The sequence below is a fragment of the Diabrotica virgifera genome, chromosome 4, assembly GCF_917563875.1.
Source record: "Diabrotica virgifera virgifera chromosome 4, PGI_DIABVI_V3a".
Taxonomy (NCBI): domain Eukaryota; kingdom Metazoa; phylum Arthropoda; class Insecta; order Coleoptera; family Chrysomelidae; genus Diabrotica; species Diabrotica virgifera.
Genome location: NC_065446.1, coordinates 61,318,541 through 61,337,490, shown reverse-complemented (window position 1 = coordinate 61,337,490; position 18,950 = coordinate 61,318,541). Strand labels below are relative to the sequence as shown.

General features: G+C 33.3%; 1 protein-coding gene across 1 annotated transcript in view; it reads left to right on the top strand.

The window, feature by feature from the left end:
• LOC114337974 (probable chitinase 10) overlaps window positions 1–16,023 on the top strand; it is a 148,391-nt gene extending 132,368 nt beyond the window's left edge. The window contains exons 7-10 of the mRNA XM_050649139.1: window positions 5,477–5,530; window positions 10,576–10,731; window positions 10,887–11,039; window positions 15,980–16,023. Of these exons, the coding sequence (XP_050505096.1) occupies window positions 5,477–5,530; window positions 10,576–10,731; window positions 10,887–11,039; window positions 15,980–16,023 (407 nt within the window). The remainder of the gene's footprint in view (window positions 1–5,476; window positions 5,531–10,575; window positions 10,732–10,886; window positions 11,040–15,979) is intronic.
• Window positions 16,024–18,950: the final 2,927 nt, after the last annotated feature.

Below are 18,950 nucleotides of genomic sequence, written 5' to 3'. Positions count from 1 at the left end.
GCTTAAAAAAATACCTTTACTTGAGCTGAAATTTATCTATTCACTACGCACTCACGGCATTGGCAAAATTGGAGGTGTGGACTTAAATGAAACAAAGAAACGTGCCAAATCTTTACAGAGGAAATCTCGTTCCAGCTGTCCAAAACCAAAAGTAGATGTCCAAGTTTCCGAAACTGAACAACATGATGAATCCTTGACCTCCAGTGACGATTGCAGTGACAGTGACCAAGAATTCATACCTGAATCTCCAAAAAAGAAATCCGGTTGGCAAATGAGGATTAACCTTAAATCTACTGCATTAACTAGTGATCGTTACGGTGTTTCCGATCGTGCTACAGCAGCAATAGCCTCAAGTGTTTTGCAGGACGTTGGCGTGGTAACTAATAGCGACAATTCACAAGTAGTTGACAAGTGTAAAATAAGAAGAGAAAAACACAATGTTAGGGCTGATTTGTCCAGTTCTATAACAGAAAATAAGCTAATTGGGCTATATTTTGATGGCCGTAAAGACGACACTATTGTGGTACAAGAGGCACATTCAAAACGATTTAAAAGAGTGGTAAAGGAGGAACATTACGTGCTTATACAAGAACCTGGTAATATATTTCTGGGTCACGTGACCCCGAATTCAGGAAGTTTAGAGGATATTGCGACCTCTATTATATCCTATTTGACAAGCAATGACATTTCTTTGGACGAATTAGTCGTTATTGGCTGTGATGGCACCAATGTTAACACCGGATTGAAAAACGGTATAATACGCCGTATTGAAACACACTTAGGTAAGCCTCTGCAATGGGCAGTTTGTCTTCTTCATTTTAATGAACTACCCTTCCGCCATTTATTTCAGTATTTAGATGGTAAGTCGACCGGGCCAAATTCTTTGAAAGGACCGATTGGTGGGAAATTGATCAAATGTGAAACACTTCCAGTAGTGCAGTTTGAAAGTATTGATTGCCAAATCCCTGAGATAGACAAAAAAACTCTTAGTAAGGATCAGAAGTATTTGCTGGAAATATCAGAAGCGATTAAATCAGGTGAATGCCCAAAAGATTTATCAATCAGGGATCCAGGACCTTTGTCTCACTCAAGGTGGCTAACAACAGCGAACCGTGCTTTAAGACTCTACATTAGTCAAGAAAATCCAACTGCTGAGTTCCAGGAAATAGTAATATTCATTCTGAAGTCATATATGCCGATGTGGTTTTGTATTAAGAAGACCAAACTTTTTACTGATGGCCCTAAGCTCGTGCACCAATGTATTGAAACCTCAAGATATCTTAAAGATGAACTCAAAGCTGTAATTGACCCAGTTATAGAGAGAAATGGGTTCTTTGCGCATCCAGAACATGTTATGATTACTATGACTCAAGATCCCAGAAAACATATAAGAGAACTGGGCCTCCGCCGCATCATTAAGGCAAGAGAAAGAGAACAAAAGAGGAAAACAATTCGAACGTACGTGGCACCTAAGCTAAACTTTTCCGCAACAGACTACACGGAATTAAATTATTGGACAAACTGTGAATTTTCTTCGCCGCCTCTATTGAAAGATGTCACTGATGATGAACTGAAAACCTACATCAAAACAGAAGAAGTACCGAAGTGGGAAATCCTATCACAGAAGATGCCAGTCCATACTCAAGCAGTGGAGAGAAGCGTCAAGTTGGTGAGCGAGGCTTCTGCTAAGGTTTGCAGATCTGCAGCTCGAGACGGGTACATAAGAACGACACTTAAGTCAAGGTCCACGATGCCAGACTTTGATAACAAAAGACAGTTCAAACTACCAGACATGTAATCTATTCGTAAGTGAAATATGTACTTTGTATTTATTGGATAATACATCAATAATATGTTGAAGCTTGTATATATTTATTTTTCCTAAGTCCACATTTTTGAGGTTTTCAACACTTTTTTGCTATTTTTACAGCCCATGCGCGAACGGAAGATGTTAAAACTCATTACCAGTATTTTTATATTAATTCATTAGTGTGTCGTAGATGACATTTTTCCCTATTACATATTAAATATCGTAATAAAAAAAATTATTAAAAATTTCCAAAAAACTTTAATTTTTTCAAAATTTAATCAAACTTTAGAGCTCATGCGCGAACGGAAGATAACATCCGATAATTTTAATATTTTTTCCCCTATTTAGTCATACCATTTAGCAACTTTTCCGCGGTATTACGATCCGAAAAAAAAATATCGATTTTTTTCGACCCACCCTAATGTGCATTGTGTTGTATCTAATGTCTCTATATGTTTCAAGGGGTTATAAGATCAATAAAATTCCTGGAATTTTTTTTATACACAATTTTGTAGTACTTTATTTTGTACAGCCAAATTTTTCAAATTTCTGCATAATTGACTAGACACTACTGGTTTCTATCATGATTGAGAGGTTATTTCCTATTATCAGGAAGCCCAGGTGTGTACAATCTCAAATATATATTATGTAGGTTAAAATACCTACATAATTTTATTTATTAACTACTCTACGTCGCGCGGCGGTCGTCGCTTCCAGTGAAAATTTTATCTACGGTACTGTATTAAAAAATTATAAAAAAAATAATTTTATTCTTTAATTAAAATATAACCATTAAACTAATAATCGATATTTTTGTAAGTAATTAGCTTGCACCTTATACTTACTTTTACGCTTTGAAATAATTAAAAAAATATATATAAACAACGTAGTAATCGTATGTTGATTTTGCTGTTTCATAACTTTTTTGCAAATGGTTGCAAAAAAGTTTTAAAGCATTCATTTTCAAGATCTTTAAAATACGCATTTTACCTATTTTTTAAAATTAGAATATAGTAAAAACTTTCTGAGAAACGTTAATTTGTTTATAACTATTTTTTTTAAACATTTAAAGATTATTCAAAAAAATTAAAAATTTATATTTTGTCGACAAAATATTAAATAGGCATCTCACCTTTATAAGATTTCAAAGTTTGATCAGTGTATCATAATTATTTTGGTTATTATTGCGACCGTAAATTATTAATTAACAATTGAATTGTTGCTAAAATATTCGTTAGATTTTCACCGGCTTCTGGAACTATAATCTAAACCAAGAAAGCTGCAATTGGTAGACAATTACTTATCTAAAACTTTATTTGAAATTTAAAGATTTTGTTGGGAAAACCCGCATTTTCCGAGAAAAATTTTCGTCGGAGCAGATCGGGAAAAACATGTCTTTATGCAGAGTTTAATTTCGGTGAATTTTGACTAGAGTGTTTTTGGTGTAAAGTTAAAATGTTCGGAGTTATGGAGCAAAAATTAATAAAAACATGATTTGGGGTCGCTATTTTGTTAACAAAAAAAATAGCATACCATCTGCGGACTTTGCATACCCATGCTATTAATATATATATAGTCATAAGCTTCGACTCCAGCAATAAAATTGCTGGTAAATAACGTTTCCCAAAAATGGCCTATTCTCCGATAATTAGTCCAGACTCTACCTCTGAGTGAAAAAAAAAATCAAAGAAATGACAGGTTCTAGAAAAAGCACAAGAACGAATACCCTTAAAAATGATAAAGGGGATATTATTACTGACGTGAAGGAGAGATTGTGTCAATGGACCAATTACATCCAACAACTCTTTAATGATGAAAGAGGAGAACTGTCATTAGAAATCACAGAGGATACCGGACCACCAATATTAAGAGACGAAGTCATCTATGCCATTAAAAACACGAAAGAGGGTAAAGCTACACTGGACCAGATGATGTGCCCATCGAATTATTAAATCTTATTGATGAAGATGGCATTGATGTAATGGTTGAACTCTTTAATTTAATATATCAGACTGCCACAATCCCCAAACAATGGCTGCAATCGACCTTTGTAGCAATTCCCAAAAAGTCAAGTGCAATAACCTGCTCGGATCACAGAACAATATCTTTAATGAGTCACACACTTAAAACATTTTTGAAAATAATACACAGTAGAATTGTTAAAACTCTCGAATATGAAATCAGTGACACACAATTTGGCTTTAGAAATTGTATGAGCACACGAGATGCTTTGTTTGGCTTGAATGTGCTGGCCCAGAGATGCATGGACATGAATCAGGATATGTACTTATGTTTTGTAGACTTTGAAAATGCATTCGATAAAGTTCAACATAAAAAGCTTGTAGATATATTAAAAAGCAAAAATATTGGTAGTCGTGACATGCAAATTATATCTAATATATATTGGGATCAAACTGCAAAGGAAAGAGTTGACAACCAGGACACCCAAGATATCAAAATACAGAGAGGAGTCCGTCAGGGTTGCGTACTGTCTCCACTACCTTTCAATGTCTACAGTGAAGCGTTATTTCAAGAAGCGCTCTCAAATTCAATAGAAGGTATATCTATCAATGGAGAAGTTTTGAACAACTTACGTTTTGCAGACGATACAGTAATAATAACAGATAACAACAATGATTTACAGAACGTAATGCAACGCCTTAATGAACGCTCTCATGGGTACGGACTGAAGATGAATTTAAAGAAAACTAAATGCATGATCATAACTAAATCAGCACAGGTAAACGTCCAATTAACTATTGAAGATACTGTGATTGAGAGTGTGGATAACTACAAATACCTAGAAACATGGATAACAACAAATGTAGACCAAACCAAAGAAATTAAGACTGGTATTGAAATAGCACGTGCATCATTCATTAAACTTAAAAAGTTTCTTTGTTGTCGGGATATAAGGTTAGAACTACGCCTAAGGATGCTTCGATGTTACGTGTTCTCTACCCTTCTTTATGGCTTGGAAGCGTGGACGTTGAAACAAGTCCATTTGAATAAGTTGGCCGCCTTTGAATTTTGGTGTTACAGAAGAATCCTACGAATATCATGGATTCAAAGAATGTCGAATGTGGAAGTAACTAAAAGGATAGGAAATCAACCGGAAATAATACTAACTATCAAAAGACAAAAACTTGAGTACTTGGGACATGTGATGAGAGGGCAAAAATACTCATTATTACAGCTTATTATGCAAGGCAAAATTCGAGGAAAGCGAAATGTGGGAAGACGAAGAACATCCTGGCTTAAAAACTTACGGGAATGGTTCGAATGCAGTAGTGCAGATATATTTAGAGCGGCAGTCAACAGGGTCCGCATTGCCATGATGATTTCCAACCTTCGATAGAAGATGGAACTTAAAGAAGAAGATACCCCTGAGTATCGGAAACAAGTTTTCGTTGGAATACTGCCACGCTGAACAGGTAGGAAGCGAGATGAAAATCATAGATCTCCCCTGGCGTTCCTTTATTTCAGCATTCGGTTGGTTTGCAAATGATAGAAAGCACGAAAGCGTTACCAGAAACTTGGACTCAATAAAAAGTTTCATTTTTAATATTTTTTTAAATTCAGTAAAATAAAGCTCTGAATTGTAAAAAAATGTCAATTTATTAATTTTAAGTACATTCGTATAATAATAATTTCCTTTTATTTCAGCTGTAATTTTATTTTTGTTCGGAGCCGTATGTGTGTACGGGGCTAATTCAAGCGGTGAGTTCAAAACCGTAACACTTGAGTTCACAAGTCGTTACCCGTGCGTCATTAATACCTGACGAGATAAAACGCATACTTTTTATCTAGCATCATTCTCTTGCACGCATGAAACTAATGACAAACTAGCTACCTCCTCTTGTTAAGTAAAAACACATGTTAGTTTTTTAACGATCTAGCCTCAGTACATTGAAAATAGATAGGTACAAAAAAAAGACGATTGGGGATGTTTTCACATTTTAAGTACAATTTCTGACGTTTTAGTATGTTTACTTTTGTGGCTGTCAGTTTGTTGAATTTGTTGCTGCTATTTTGTCGAATTTTTCAATTTTGAAATTTTTTGTAGTGTACTAACAGTGGTTTTCACAACTAACTTTATATTGGAGTTTGAAATTTTATGGTAAGTTTATGTTATTTAACGATTCATTTTGACAACGTACAAAGCTAACCTTATTGACACAGTTAAGAAATGTTTGTTTTAAATGTTCCGCCAAAGTGAATAAAATAACAAAAAGAAAAATGTTATTGAATTTTTTTATAAATTGTTTATTTATTTATTAATCAATATTAAAATCATTTTTAAGCAATTCCAAATGTAGCTGTAATTCTGAACCAAAAGTTTAAAGCAAAACTTACTTTGACATGTTATTTTTTGATAACGTCAAATTATAATCCGTGATTAGAGCAGTAGCTACTTACTGTCACTTGCTGTTGCGTTTAGTAAATTTCCGAATTATTTCGTATGCTTTAAATGATGACGCACGGGTAAAGAACCTTAGACTCAACTGTAAATAACGGTGTTTTATTAGAAAATTTGCTTGTGTTGGGATTATAATATAATACACTGATTAAAATGAAAAAGGAGCCACTTATAAAGACGTTCGTTGTTATTTAGTAATTCTTTTTATTATTACATTATTTTTATTTTTTTATTAATTAAATCTAAATATTTTTGTTAATTTACTGTACATTTTCTTGTGAAAAAAATAAAAAGTGTTAAATGCGAAAAATTAGGTTTATTTTTTTAATATCAGCGTTGCAAAAATTATTTTAAAACAAAACTTATAGCGTGTGTGGGCTATTCTAACGTGCCGAACTTCAGCAAAACGTCGAGGTATGATTTCAATTACATTTGGAATGGTTTTTTGGTCTAGCTGTTCTCATTCTTCCACCAGAACTTCATCGACATGTTGTAGGTTTCTTAGTAGCTTACGATCATCCTTCATGAGCTTCCCTAGTGAATCCCAAATGTTTTCAGTGGGATATAAATCTGGACTCTTCGATGGCCACTTCATGGCCGGAATATTGTAGGTAAACAAATAATTTTGTGCTATCCTAGCCACGTGCGGTCTCGCATTATACTGCTAAAGGAAAAATTCTGCGCCCATATTTTCAGGAAATGGCACAACATGTGGTCAAGAACTTCATTAATGTACCATTCTGCTGTAATCGCCCTCGCCGAATAATTACTATGTCAGAGCCGCCATTTAAGGTTTTTCCACCCGAATGTATCATTGAACCTCCCCCAAAAGCCTGAGTTTCTTGAATTTTTGAATTCAAAACGCGCTCGCCTGCTTTTCTCCAGACTACACGTCCATCAACATGATCTAAAAGAAATCTTAACTCGCCAGTAAGCATCACGTTACTCCGTTGTACCATGGTCCAATTCATGCGTTCTTCTACAAACACGTGTCTGGCTCTACGATACGCAGGGGTTAAAGATGGTACTCTAGCTGGCTTTTTGCTTTCAACCCATATTCGTAAAGCCAATTACGTATAGTTTGAGTATTTACTCTTGTACCCGTAGCTTCTACCAACTCATTTTTTAGCTTTCGAGCAGTACTTAGATGATTTTGATGGTCCAGCTGTAAAGGCCGATCCTCTCTAGCTGTAGTTGCCTTGTAAGATGCGTAGAAGGTTGTCCTCTAATAGCTCCATACATTATATGTCTGGTCCATACTCTATTTTTCTTAGTACGACTAGCTTTTAAAATTGCTCCCGTACGCGTACGGCGTCTTGAGTAGCTTTCTTCAAACTAAGTTATTGCCCTAGCAATTTAAATTTCTGTAAGATACACTCTACTCCTTCGGGGCCTTACAAGCACATCAAAATCCATCATTAAGTTTTAAAAACTGTAACTTTAATATCGCCAGAAAGTCAATAATTGAATAAATGTGATTTCAACATGTTTTCAAGTTTTGCTTTTTTATTGAATACAAGAAAAACGAAGATAAGAAACTTGTTTTTTTCTTTCATTTATAAAACTGTATGTGTTTACTGTGTTTACGTAGATAGTTAAGTTCCTACCTATTGAAATATTTAGTAATTTGTATAACAAGGGAGCAAAGTGCTACTTTTTCTCCCGAGAATGAAGTTTACTCTAGTAAAGGGAGGAAAGGCACTTTACTCCCATGTTATACTATGATTTTTCTACCTTTCTCAAATAACAAGTCATTTTTCATTTTTAAATAATTTATTTATGTAACTAACACAATTTATTAGAAAACTAAAACTAACAAATAGGTACAGTATAACTGTCAACTGTCAAATATAAGTCAAATTATTAATGTAAACATTGTTAAATCAAAATAGCGATTTACTGTTTTTTCCATTCTGCGCAATACGCTGTGAGCTCGTCGGTAGAGGGGATAATTAAAAATTCGCGAGCGCCAGTAATGACAAGTCTGTAAACCTTTACCGGAAATTTGATGTTCTGCATTAAGAGTTGCATATAGCTTTTAAATGTCTCACCAAAGTTGTTGTATAGGGCTTTTCATTCACAATCATCTGTTTCGAGCTTCTGTCATGTGTCACATAATATTAATATATCTACGTCATACGTTATTGGTATATACCAATGATACAAACCAAAGACGTATGGCGTAGATATATTAATATTATGTGACACATGACAGAAGTTCGAAACAAATGACAGTCGATGAAAAGCCCTATTAAATAGTGTCGAAATACTGGTTTCAATTGGTTACAATGGTAACTGTGTATTCTGCAACTTTCCTGTCGCTAAGGCATAAGGTGATTCAACGACAAAAATGGATTGATGCAATTAGAAAAAAGTAAGTAAACACAATTTTTGGTTTACGCTGTTAATTAATTAATTATTTAGGTGCAATAAATGCATAAGTTAATATTTAAGAAGTATTATACTATAATTATATTAAATTATTATACTTTTTTGCAGAATAATTTTTTCTAATATTAGTTGTCAACATAAACGTCAAAACGATAAGCAGAATCTTAAAAATAATCATAATGAATAATAAATTCTGTACTTATTGATATTAATTATCAGTAATAATAAATAACAAGTTTTAAACAACTACCATTTGCTTTTCTACTGTCCTCTTTAAAATTCCGGCCGAAATAGGAACACTAGTCAACCGTTAGATGGCGATACCAGCCATACCAACGAAACTCACAGAGGATAGGCATCACTTTTTTCTTTCCAGATAAATTTCCGGTAAAAATTATACTAGTAATACTGTAGGTAGGTCGCGATACCAGCGAAGCTCGGAGCGTATACAGGGTGTTCTATAAATAGAACAAAATGTGTAGATACTTACGTAATAGAAAATAGAATATTGTATAGAGCATCAATAATGTATTTCATTAGACATATTATCACGTCACTTTTACTTTTACTCCCTAAGGAGGAGAAGTATGACTTTGCTCCCTACAATCAGGTCAGGAAATGAATACTTCCGGTAGAGGTAGGTGTTTTATTAATTTAAGTTAGTGGCTCCTTTTTTATTTTGACCAGTGTATATATTAGATAATATATATAGGTTTTGGTTGGCGCTGAATAATCTGTTTGAATGTTGTTGATAAAAAATAATGTACACCATTTTATAATTTTTATTTATGATATAAATGTTATTTTATTATAATATTATATTTTCATTTAACTTGTTAATATAGACGGTCAAATTCTTTCTTAATGTCTACAAATATTAAAATCGACAGCTTGTTGTATTCTTTAACATTCTTCATCAAGGGCTTTATTTAATTATAGGTGGTTATTCTTTCCAAAGCTACTCCTAAATCCGTCTTGCTCCAGTGGTGAAAATGGTGGTTGGAGAAAATCTAGCTTAGGTCTCAGTCTGTTAGTAATTATTCCCAAAACAGCTGTAGTTTCCAATTTCAATTACTTTTCATTTATAGTAAAAATACTATAATGGCACTATTTCATCTTTCTGGTTTAATTCCTTCAAAGAGGTTCAAAGAGGCATTATAACGAAGTTTTAAGAATGTTATGACTCACTCGTGCCTACTATTGTTACAATTTTTACTTAAACTACCATTTTCTCTAGGTGATTTGTTGTTTTTCATTCCTTTTACTGCTGATCTTATTACCTCTTTGGAAACTTCTGTAATCCTTGATTTTGTATTGCTGGGATTTTTCACCAATGAAGAAGTACTACGGAGGATAAACACAACCGCATATTTAGTCAACATCTTGAAGGACCGTAAGCTGCAGTATTTGGGACATATAATGAGAAATCATGGCAGATACGAGCTACTCCAATGCATTTTACAAGATAAAATTGAAGAAAAACGGGCCCCAGGACGAAGAAGAATATCCCGGCTTGCTAACTTGAGAGCGTGGTATAGAAAGACCTCAACACAACTATTCCGTATAGCAACCAATAAAGTCATCATAGCCAGAATGATCGTCAAAGTTCGGAACGAACAGGCACCTTAAGAAGAAGAAGAAGAAGAAGAAGAAGAAGAAGAAGAAGAAGAAGAAGAAGAAGAAGAAGAAGAAGAAGGGATTTCCACTCGTGGAGTGTGATTACGTCGAGTATAATATGTATAATGTTTTATATTACTCTTCGATTATTTTCAGGATATCTTGTTCATATTATTATGGCCTGTCCTTGTTTATTTTTTAATTTATGAATATCCCTCGTTACTGCCTTCAACTCTCGTTTTATAACTGTTATGCTTTTGTTCTATGGAAGTAGTTGTTTGCTTAGTGTGATGTAAATCCCTTGACATCAAATTATAAAGTTATTGTAATTTTTTAGACTGTACACCAGGTAACCGTTGGGCTGATCCTAATGACTGCTCGTTGTTTTATGAATGTGATAGTGATGGAAAACTACAGCACTGGCCATGTCCTATGGGATTGTTCTTTAATAGCACATCAAATGTGTGTGACGAATATGAGAATGTTGAGTGCAGTAAGTAAATATAAATAAATTCCTTCCTTATATTCAGTTGGTCCAACAAATAGCAGACTACAACGCTATAATACAAACTGCACTAGCGGTATAAAGGAAGATTATTATAATATTTTGGTTGTTTACTTGTTTTTTATTTCTTTACTGCGTTTTAGCCTGCAAACCACACCAATATTGGCCTTATCATGGAGATTGTACGAGGTTCTTTGTCTGTAACGGCAGTAAAATATCTGTAGCTCAATGCCCTAAAGACTTTTTCTTTGATGACCAGCAAAATATTTGTGATCGTCACGAAAATGTTCATTGTTGTAAGTATACGTTAATTTTATTGCACGATAATTCAATAAGCTTTTTTTCTATTTTTAGTTTAGCATATTTACCTTTATTGGCATATATATGTTTATTATATATAAACTGCTCGTCAAAAGTTAGGGATATAAACATATTAACAGATTCCGCTAATTTTTTTTATTATTTTAGACTTTTCTTTAGTATTTACACAGTTATGCAAAGGTTTACTCAAACCTTTACCTTTTTTTTTGTACTTATACCGGGTGAAAGAAAAGAAATGTTTTTCTTATGTTAAGTTTATGTAGGGAGGACGAGGTACAAATAAGAGTATATATCGAAATTGTATTGTAGTCTTATGTTTTGTGAACATTTTGTTTTTTGAATGTCCCTGATATCTTAAGAAATAAAAAAAATAGACGGTTTTGTAATTTAATATGTGTTTTAACCGAAACAAAAGTTTGAGACACCTTGTAGGGAGAAGAAAGCACAAAGGTGAGTACACCTCGACATTTTGTTGTAGTCTTATATTTTGTGAATATTTTTTCTTTTTCAATTTCACTTATATCTTTAATAACAAAGAAACTAGACGATATTACTCTTTAATATGTGTTTTCACTGACGACATGCGTCTCATCACACATGTGAAACGTAGAAAAACATATTAAAGAGTAATAACGTCTAGTTTCTTTGTTATTAAAGATATGAGAGAAATTAAAAAAATGAAATATTCAAAAAATATGTGACTACAACATAATATCGGGGTATACTCACCTTTGTGCCTTTTTCTCCCTACAAGGTGTCTCAAACTTTTGTTTCGGTTAAAACACATGTTAAATTACAAAACCGTCTATTTTTTATGTTTCTAAAGATATCAGGGACATTCAAACAACAGCATGTTCACAAAACATAAGACTACAATATTGTTCTAATGTATACTCACATTTGTACCTCGTTCTTCCTACAGGGTATCTCAAACTTAACACAAGAAAAACATATTTTTTTCTCCCATCCGGTTTAAGTACAAAATATAAGTTTGAGTAAACCTTTACATAACTGTGTAAATACTAGAGAAAAGGCTAAAATAAAAAAAGGAATGTGTGTGTACTTTGTACGCACGTAAGAAGATATTCTTCTATTATATAATAGGTAATTTAAACGAAGTGAATATATTTAAAAGGTTATTTGTACTTATTTTATTTAAAAATCAAACTAACTTTCTTATCTACCACTTTCAAAAAAGAAGAATATCTTCAAAAATTATATAATAATATACTGACAATCATAAAATCTATTAAAAAAAATAAAAAAATAATAACTTGTTTGGGGCTTAAACCCACTTCACGTCTACCGCGCCGTACGAAAGTTGACGCCATTTCAAACTGCACCAAACTCTCGTATACGTCATCTGGGAATATACACAAACTAAACGTTTACACCATAAATTTATATGAATTTAATAAAATTATTAGTCTGATTTTTGTCGAAATAAAATACAACAAAATATAGAGTAAGAAAACGATATATGAGATGAAGATTTGTAGAAAGTTTGTTCGTAATCAGATTATGTAAATTAAAGCATTGCCTACTAATAGGTAACTACATTATTTTGTTTACATTTTCCAAATAGATAGGTATTGAAACTATTAGGTATTTCCAACTGAAACATTTAGAATTACGTACCGGCGGCTTTTCAAAACTATTTAAAAAGTCACTATAATTATAAATTTGATTTTATTTCTGTCCACACATCAATAAAAACTAATATTATACAATATTGTTGTTTACCGATAACCTCCATATTGAACAATTATTGACAGATCATTTCAAAATTTCAACACCCAATCAGAGCCCGTATAACAACTAATACCATACTGTCGGTGTGCGCATCCGCGCGGATCAATCAAATTTTACCCTTAATCGATTCGCCGCTAAAGAAAAATATCTTCAAAAAAATAGCGGAATCCGTCTGTTCGCGAAAAAATCAACTATGAAAATCAGCAGAATTTTCTATATCCCTAACTTTTGACGAGCAATTTATTTAATATTGGAAGTATTAAATTGGTATATAAGATTAATTTTTTTCCTACATGTTATCAGCCTTCTAAAGACAAATGAGCTTGAGGGTGGATCAAAGAAATGCAACAGAAGGCTAAGGAGAAGAAAACAGCTAGATTGAGCAACGTGAGGTATAAAAGAGAGAAAGATAAACGTACGTACTATGTTGGAAAGAGAGACCAAGGCTACTGCTAAGAAAAGATTGTCTTCAAAGCTTTGTGAAAAGTTGGAGCGCCCGAGGGGATGAAAAGCTTATAGAGCATTGCTAACGTATATGACAAGTCATCAAAGGACTTAATGACACAGAGGATGCGGGACCTCAAATAAGATATTAATACCAGTGATAACGAGAGATGAGGTGGAAGAGGCTTTAAATGAAGATGAAAGATGGTTAGGTAGCAAGACCTGATGAAATACATGTTAGGGTTTGGAACGCTCTAGACAAGGATATATAAAGACTCTAGGATATGTTGTGATGAATAATAAGTAGGATATGTGAGGAAAAAAGGGTACCCAATGCATACAAGGAGAGAGTGATGGTATCACTGTATTAATATAAAAGGAACATAGGATCTGAAAGAATTATACAGGAATAAAGCTAATGTACACAATAAAAATTTGTAAGGAAATTGTAGAGAGATGGATAAGGTGGGACTTTAGTCGAGGTATTGAAGCACAAAAATAGGCCTTACTGTCGATTTTTGGCGCAGTAAGACGATTTTAATGCAGTTTGGTGCGTTGGATTCGTGAAAATGTCAGGAAATTTTGTGAACTAATGTAATGAATAAGAAATCTCAAATTGCATTTGTGCATAAGAAAAATTAATTTCAAAAGTGGATATCGGTAAATAGTGGGAAAAATTGACTCAATTTTCTTATTCGTGGGTTTTTGGGGTCGCTGAAAACGAATATGAGGTCGGCGAGAGTATGCAAACTACCTGGTGCCTGCAGCGGGTATAGTAAACGTCTTTCTTTGGAGTATTGTGGTAATTTATCATATAATTGGCTTAAACTCATTACTCGGGGTCTATGGGGTCGCTGAAAATGAATATGAGGCCGGCGAGAGTGTGCAAACTACCTGGTGTCTGCAACGGGTGTAATAAACGTCTTCCTCTGGAGTATTGTGGTAATTTATCATATATTTGGCTTAAACTCATCACTCGGGGGGTTTTTGGGGTCGCTGAAAATGAATATGAGGTCGGCGAGAGTGTGCAAATTACCTGGTGCCTGCAACAGATTAGGGATGGGAATTACCAAATAATGTAGAATTAGAATGACTCAGCAACCTGGTCCCCCAAACATTTGAAATTTAATATTCTGTAGTTGTAAGTCAGACTGCGGCAACTCATGCGGGTGCAGGGAGCATGGGTTAGTTTGTAATTTAGCCTGCAAAAATTGTGCAAGCTCTGATTGCACAAATATTGCATTAAACTCGAGAGAGGAAAGCAATATTGAAGAAGAAGATGATAATGATGAAGAAAATGAATTTTAAAGATAAATTACGATAAATTCTGTATAATGAACTTTTTTAACCATAAATATATTGTAATAATAAAAATGTATGTTTGTTTATAATAAAAATACCACCCTTTTCGATCGCTATACAGTCCGTCTAATTTACTTACTGTTGCACGTCATTATTTACGTTAGAGATCTAAGTTGACATTGTTACCCCATTACAAAAAATTCTTGAATTCATTTTAAATCAAATACACCACACAATTTTTGCGGAAGTGGATTATACAGCAAAACAAATTAATATTCAGTGTAAATAAATAAAAACTTTAGAAATAGAAAACAAGAATTAAGTTATAATCTTACGTTAAAGTACATAATAAAAACAGTAAATATAATGAAACAAATACTTATAGTTAAGGATATAAACAAATATGAAGTGTCATCACCGCAACTGTCAAATAAATGTTACCAATTCATGCCAAAATATCACCTTCGTTCGATTATAGTTACAGTGTATTCCGAACAAATGTGCTTCATAAAAAAGCTTTATAATCCATTTATACAAATTAAGTGAAACATTTTATTGTGCATTTCTTTAAGTTAACATTAATAGAAATCTTTAAATATTATTTCTACGCATATATAATAAAATATGCCTAGTGGCTGTAATGCCAGTGTACTCGGCAAAGTGATTCTAAAAAAGAACACAACTACCGCCTAAATATTTCGTGTTGGTATCTTGTGACGGGCTATGACGCGGATGACGTGCAACGGTAAGTAAATTAGATGGAGTATAGTTACATCGAAGAAAATAGATTACCCCAGAAACCCCCGAGTAACGAGTTTAAAATAATTATATGATAAATTACCATAATACTCCAGAGGAAGAAGTTTATTACACACGCTGCAGGCACCAGGTACTTTGCACACTCTCGCCGACCTTAAATTCATTCTCAGCGACCCCAAAAACCCCCGAGTAATAAGTTTAAGCCAATTATATGATAAATTACCACAATACTCCAGAGGAAGACGTTTATTTCACCCGCTGCAGGCACCAGGTAGCTTGCACACTCTCGCCGACCTCGATATTCGTTTTCAGCGACCCCAAAAACCCCCCGAGTAAGAAAATTGAGTCAATTTTTTCCACTATTTATCGAAATGCATTTTTGAAATGAATTTTTCTTATGCACAAATGCAATTTGAGATTTCTTATTCATTACATTAGTTCACAAAATTTCCTGATATTCTCACGAATCCAACGCACTAATCCGCATTAAAATCCGTCTTACTGCAAAAAAATCGACACTTCAATCCTTCAATGCCTCGACTACTTATCGAGGGGACAAGAACAGTTTGGGCTCATGTCATGAAAGAGAAAAATAAATCATACACCAAAATATTTTACTATTGTGTAATTTACGTATGTAAATTTAGTTTTGTTTTAGATTCTAAACTATTTCATAGTATAAGAGCTGTGAGACATTTTTGAGTAGGTATTTTAGGCAACCTGAAAATTTTTCAGGTGACTCTTCTATGATAGCCTAATACAAAAATGCCGGTCTGGCTGGAGGGTAGCGGTTATTTTCCCCAAAAATCCCCCCCAAATTTAAAAAAAGAGTAAAAATTTTTTTACAAAAAAATATCATTGATATGACTTGAAAGTAAATTTAAATATTCAAATATAAAGAAAATAAACAGACAAGGCGATTTGAGGGCGATTTTAACTCTGCAAGATACTTGCATGGGCGCCCCAGGATTATTTTCAGGGGGTGCATCTGAACTTCAGAAGATTTCATCTGAATCTGTACATACTATTAATGAGTATAAAATATACAATTATACATGCATACCTATGTACATTCCTTCCGGACAGGGAGGTGCAATTGTTATTTTGGCAGGGTATTTTTTAATTTTAAATATAAATATTCTAAAAAAGACACGTTTTTTTTGGTGACATTATCCAATTGCCATGTGATCAAACAAATTACGCGTGCATATAAATGAAACCACTATAGGTAAGCAGCAGTGTGAGAAAGAGCTTATACCGATAGCTGTTTGCGTCCTCTGTTGTAGCTGAGCGAGTCCGTTCGCTCGAGAAAAATCACATAACCTGGCGATATCCATGTTGTTGTTTCTCGAAACGTTAGAGTAATTATTATATATTATAGTTTTTCAAGTAACTTTTTCTTAATTAAAGAAAAATAATACGTACTATACAATAGATTTTGCAAATATGATAGAAAAAGACAAATTTATTATTATAAATATATAGGTAGAAAAGTATAAAACTATAAACTAAATTAATTCTGTGTCCGAATCTTGTACTTCTTCTTCAAATTTCTAATCGGAGCTTAAATGTTCATTCTCATCTTCTTCGTCAGACTCTCCTCGAGACTCAGATTCCTCTTCTACATGATCTGTAAATACTTGTAATATGTATTTAGAATTAATTAAAAATAATCTGTGATTAATTAATTAAGTTGCTACGTATTCTCTGTCCTTTTATACAGAGTCGAAGCCTGGACAATCACGGGCGCATCTGAAGAAAGACTTGCCATTGTTGAGATGTGGTGTTATCGAATAATGTAAAAAATATCATGCACACAACACTTAACACACAGGGAAACATTAAGAAAGATGAAAAAGGCAAAATAAGAAATACTCAACACTATGAAGGAAAGAAAAATGAGCTAAAATAAATATACATTCTCTTCTTCTTCATCAGACTCCCCTCGATACTTAGATTCTTCTACCTGATCTGTAAATAGTTGTAATATGTATTTAGAATTAATGAAAAATTAATTAGTGGTTAATTGATTGAGTTGCTACGTATTCTTACTTATATAACCAATGCTTAATACTTTTCCTTATATAACCAATCACATCACGTTTTTTATTTCTTAGTATATGACCAAAGTAGCTCATGTTTCTTTCCTTCATAGTGTTGAGTATTTCTTTTGCCTTTTTCATCTTTCTTAATGTTTCCGTGTTTGTTACGTATTCGATAACTCCACATCTCAACAACGGTAAGTCTTTCTTCAGATGAGCATGTGATTGTCCAGGCTTCGACTCCGTATAAAAGGACGGAGAATACGTAGCAACTAAACTAATTAATGATACAACTATTTACAGATCATGTAGAAGAGGAATCTGAGTCTCGAGGGGAGTCTGACGAAGAGGAAGAGAATGAATATTAAGGCTCAGATGAGGAGTTTGAAGAAGAAGTACAAGACTCGGCCACAGAAATAATTTAGTTTATAGTTTTATACTTTTCTACCTATATATTTATAATAATAAATTTGTCTTTTTCTATCATATTTGAAAAGTCTATTGTAAAATACGTATTATTTTTCTTTAATTAAGAAAAAGTTACTTAAAAAACTATAATATATAATAATTACTCTAACGTTTCGAGAAACAACAACATGGATATGGCCAGGTTATGTGATTTTTCTCCTGCGAACGGACTCGCTCAGCTACAACAGAGGACGCAAACAGCTATCGGTATACGATCTTTCTCACACTGCTGCTGACCTATAGCGCTTTTCATTTATATTCACGCGTAATTTTTTTGATCACCTGACAATTGGAAAATTTCACCAAAAAAAAACCTGTCTTTTTTAGAATATTTATTTTTATTATTAAAAAATACCCTGTCAAATAACAATTGCACCTCCCTGTCCGGAAGGAATGTACATACATAGCTATGCATGTATAGTTGTATATTATATACTTCTTAATAGTATGTACAGATTCAGATGAAATCTTCTGAAGCAGATGCATCCCCTGAAAATAATCCTGGGGCGCCCATGCAAGTATCTTGCAGAGTTAAAATCGCCCTTAAATCGCATGGCCTGTTTATTTTCTTTATATTTGAATATATAAATTTACTTTAAAGTCACGTCAATGATATTTTTTGTAATAACAATTTTTACCCTTTTGTTTAACTTTGGGGGGGATTTTTGGGGAAAATAACCGCTACCCTCCAGCCAGACCGGCATTTTTGTATTAGGCTATCATGGAATAGTCAGCTGAAAAATTTTCAGGTTGCCTAAAATACCTACTCAAAAATGTCTCACAGCTCTTGGACCATCAATTTTGGCCTGATCCCAAAGATTGTGCGAAATATTACGTATATAATCAAGATAATAAAATAACTCATTTGGAATGCCCCAAAGGATTGTTCTTTAGCAATATGGCCAATCTTTGTGGAGCTCCAGAAACCGTTAACTGTCGTAAGTATTTGCTTTACGATTGTATTGTATATATTATGTCATCTTTTTTATTATTATTAAAGATCATAGGCGCAAAATTTCGAGGCAATGCTTTTTAAATGCATTCATTTTTTTCTAATGCTGAGAAAACTAATACCCAAGTATTTTTGAACAGTTAAAACGCAGAATGAAAGATTACATT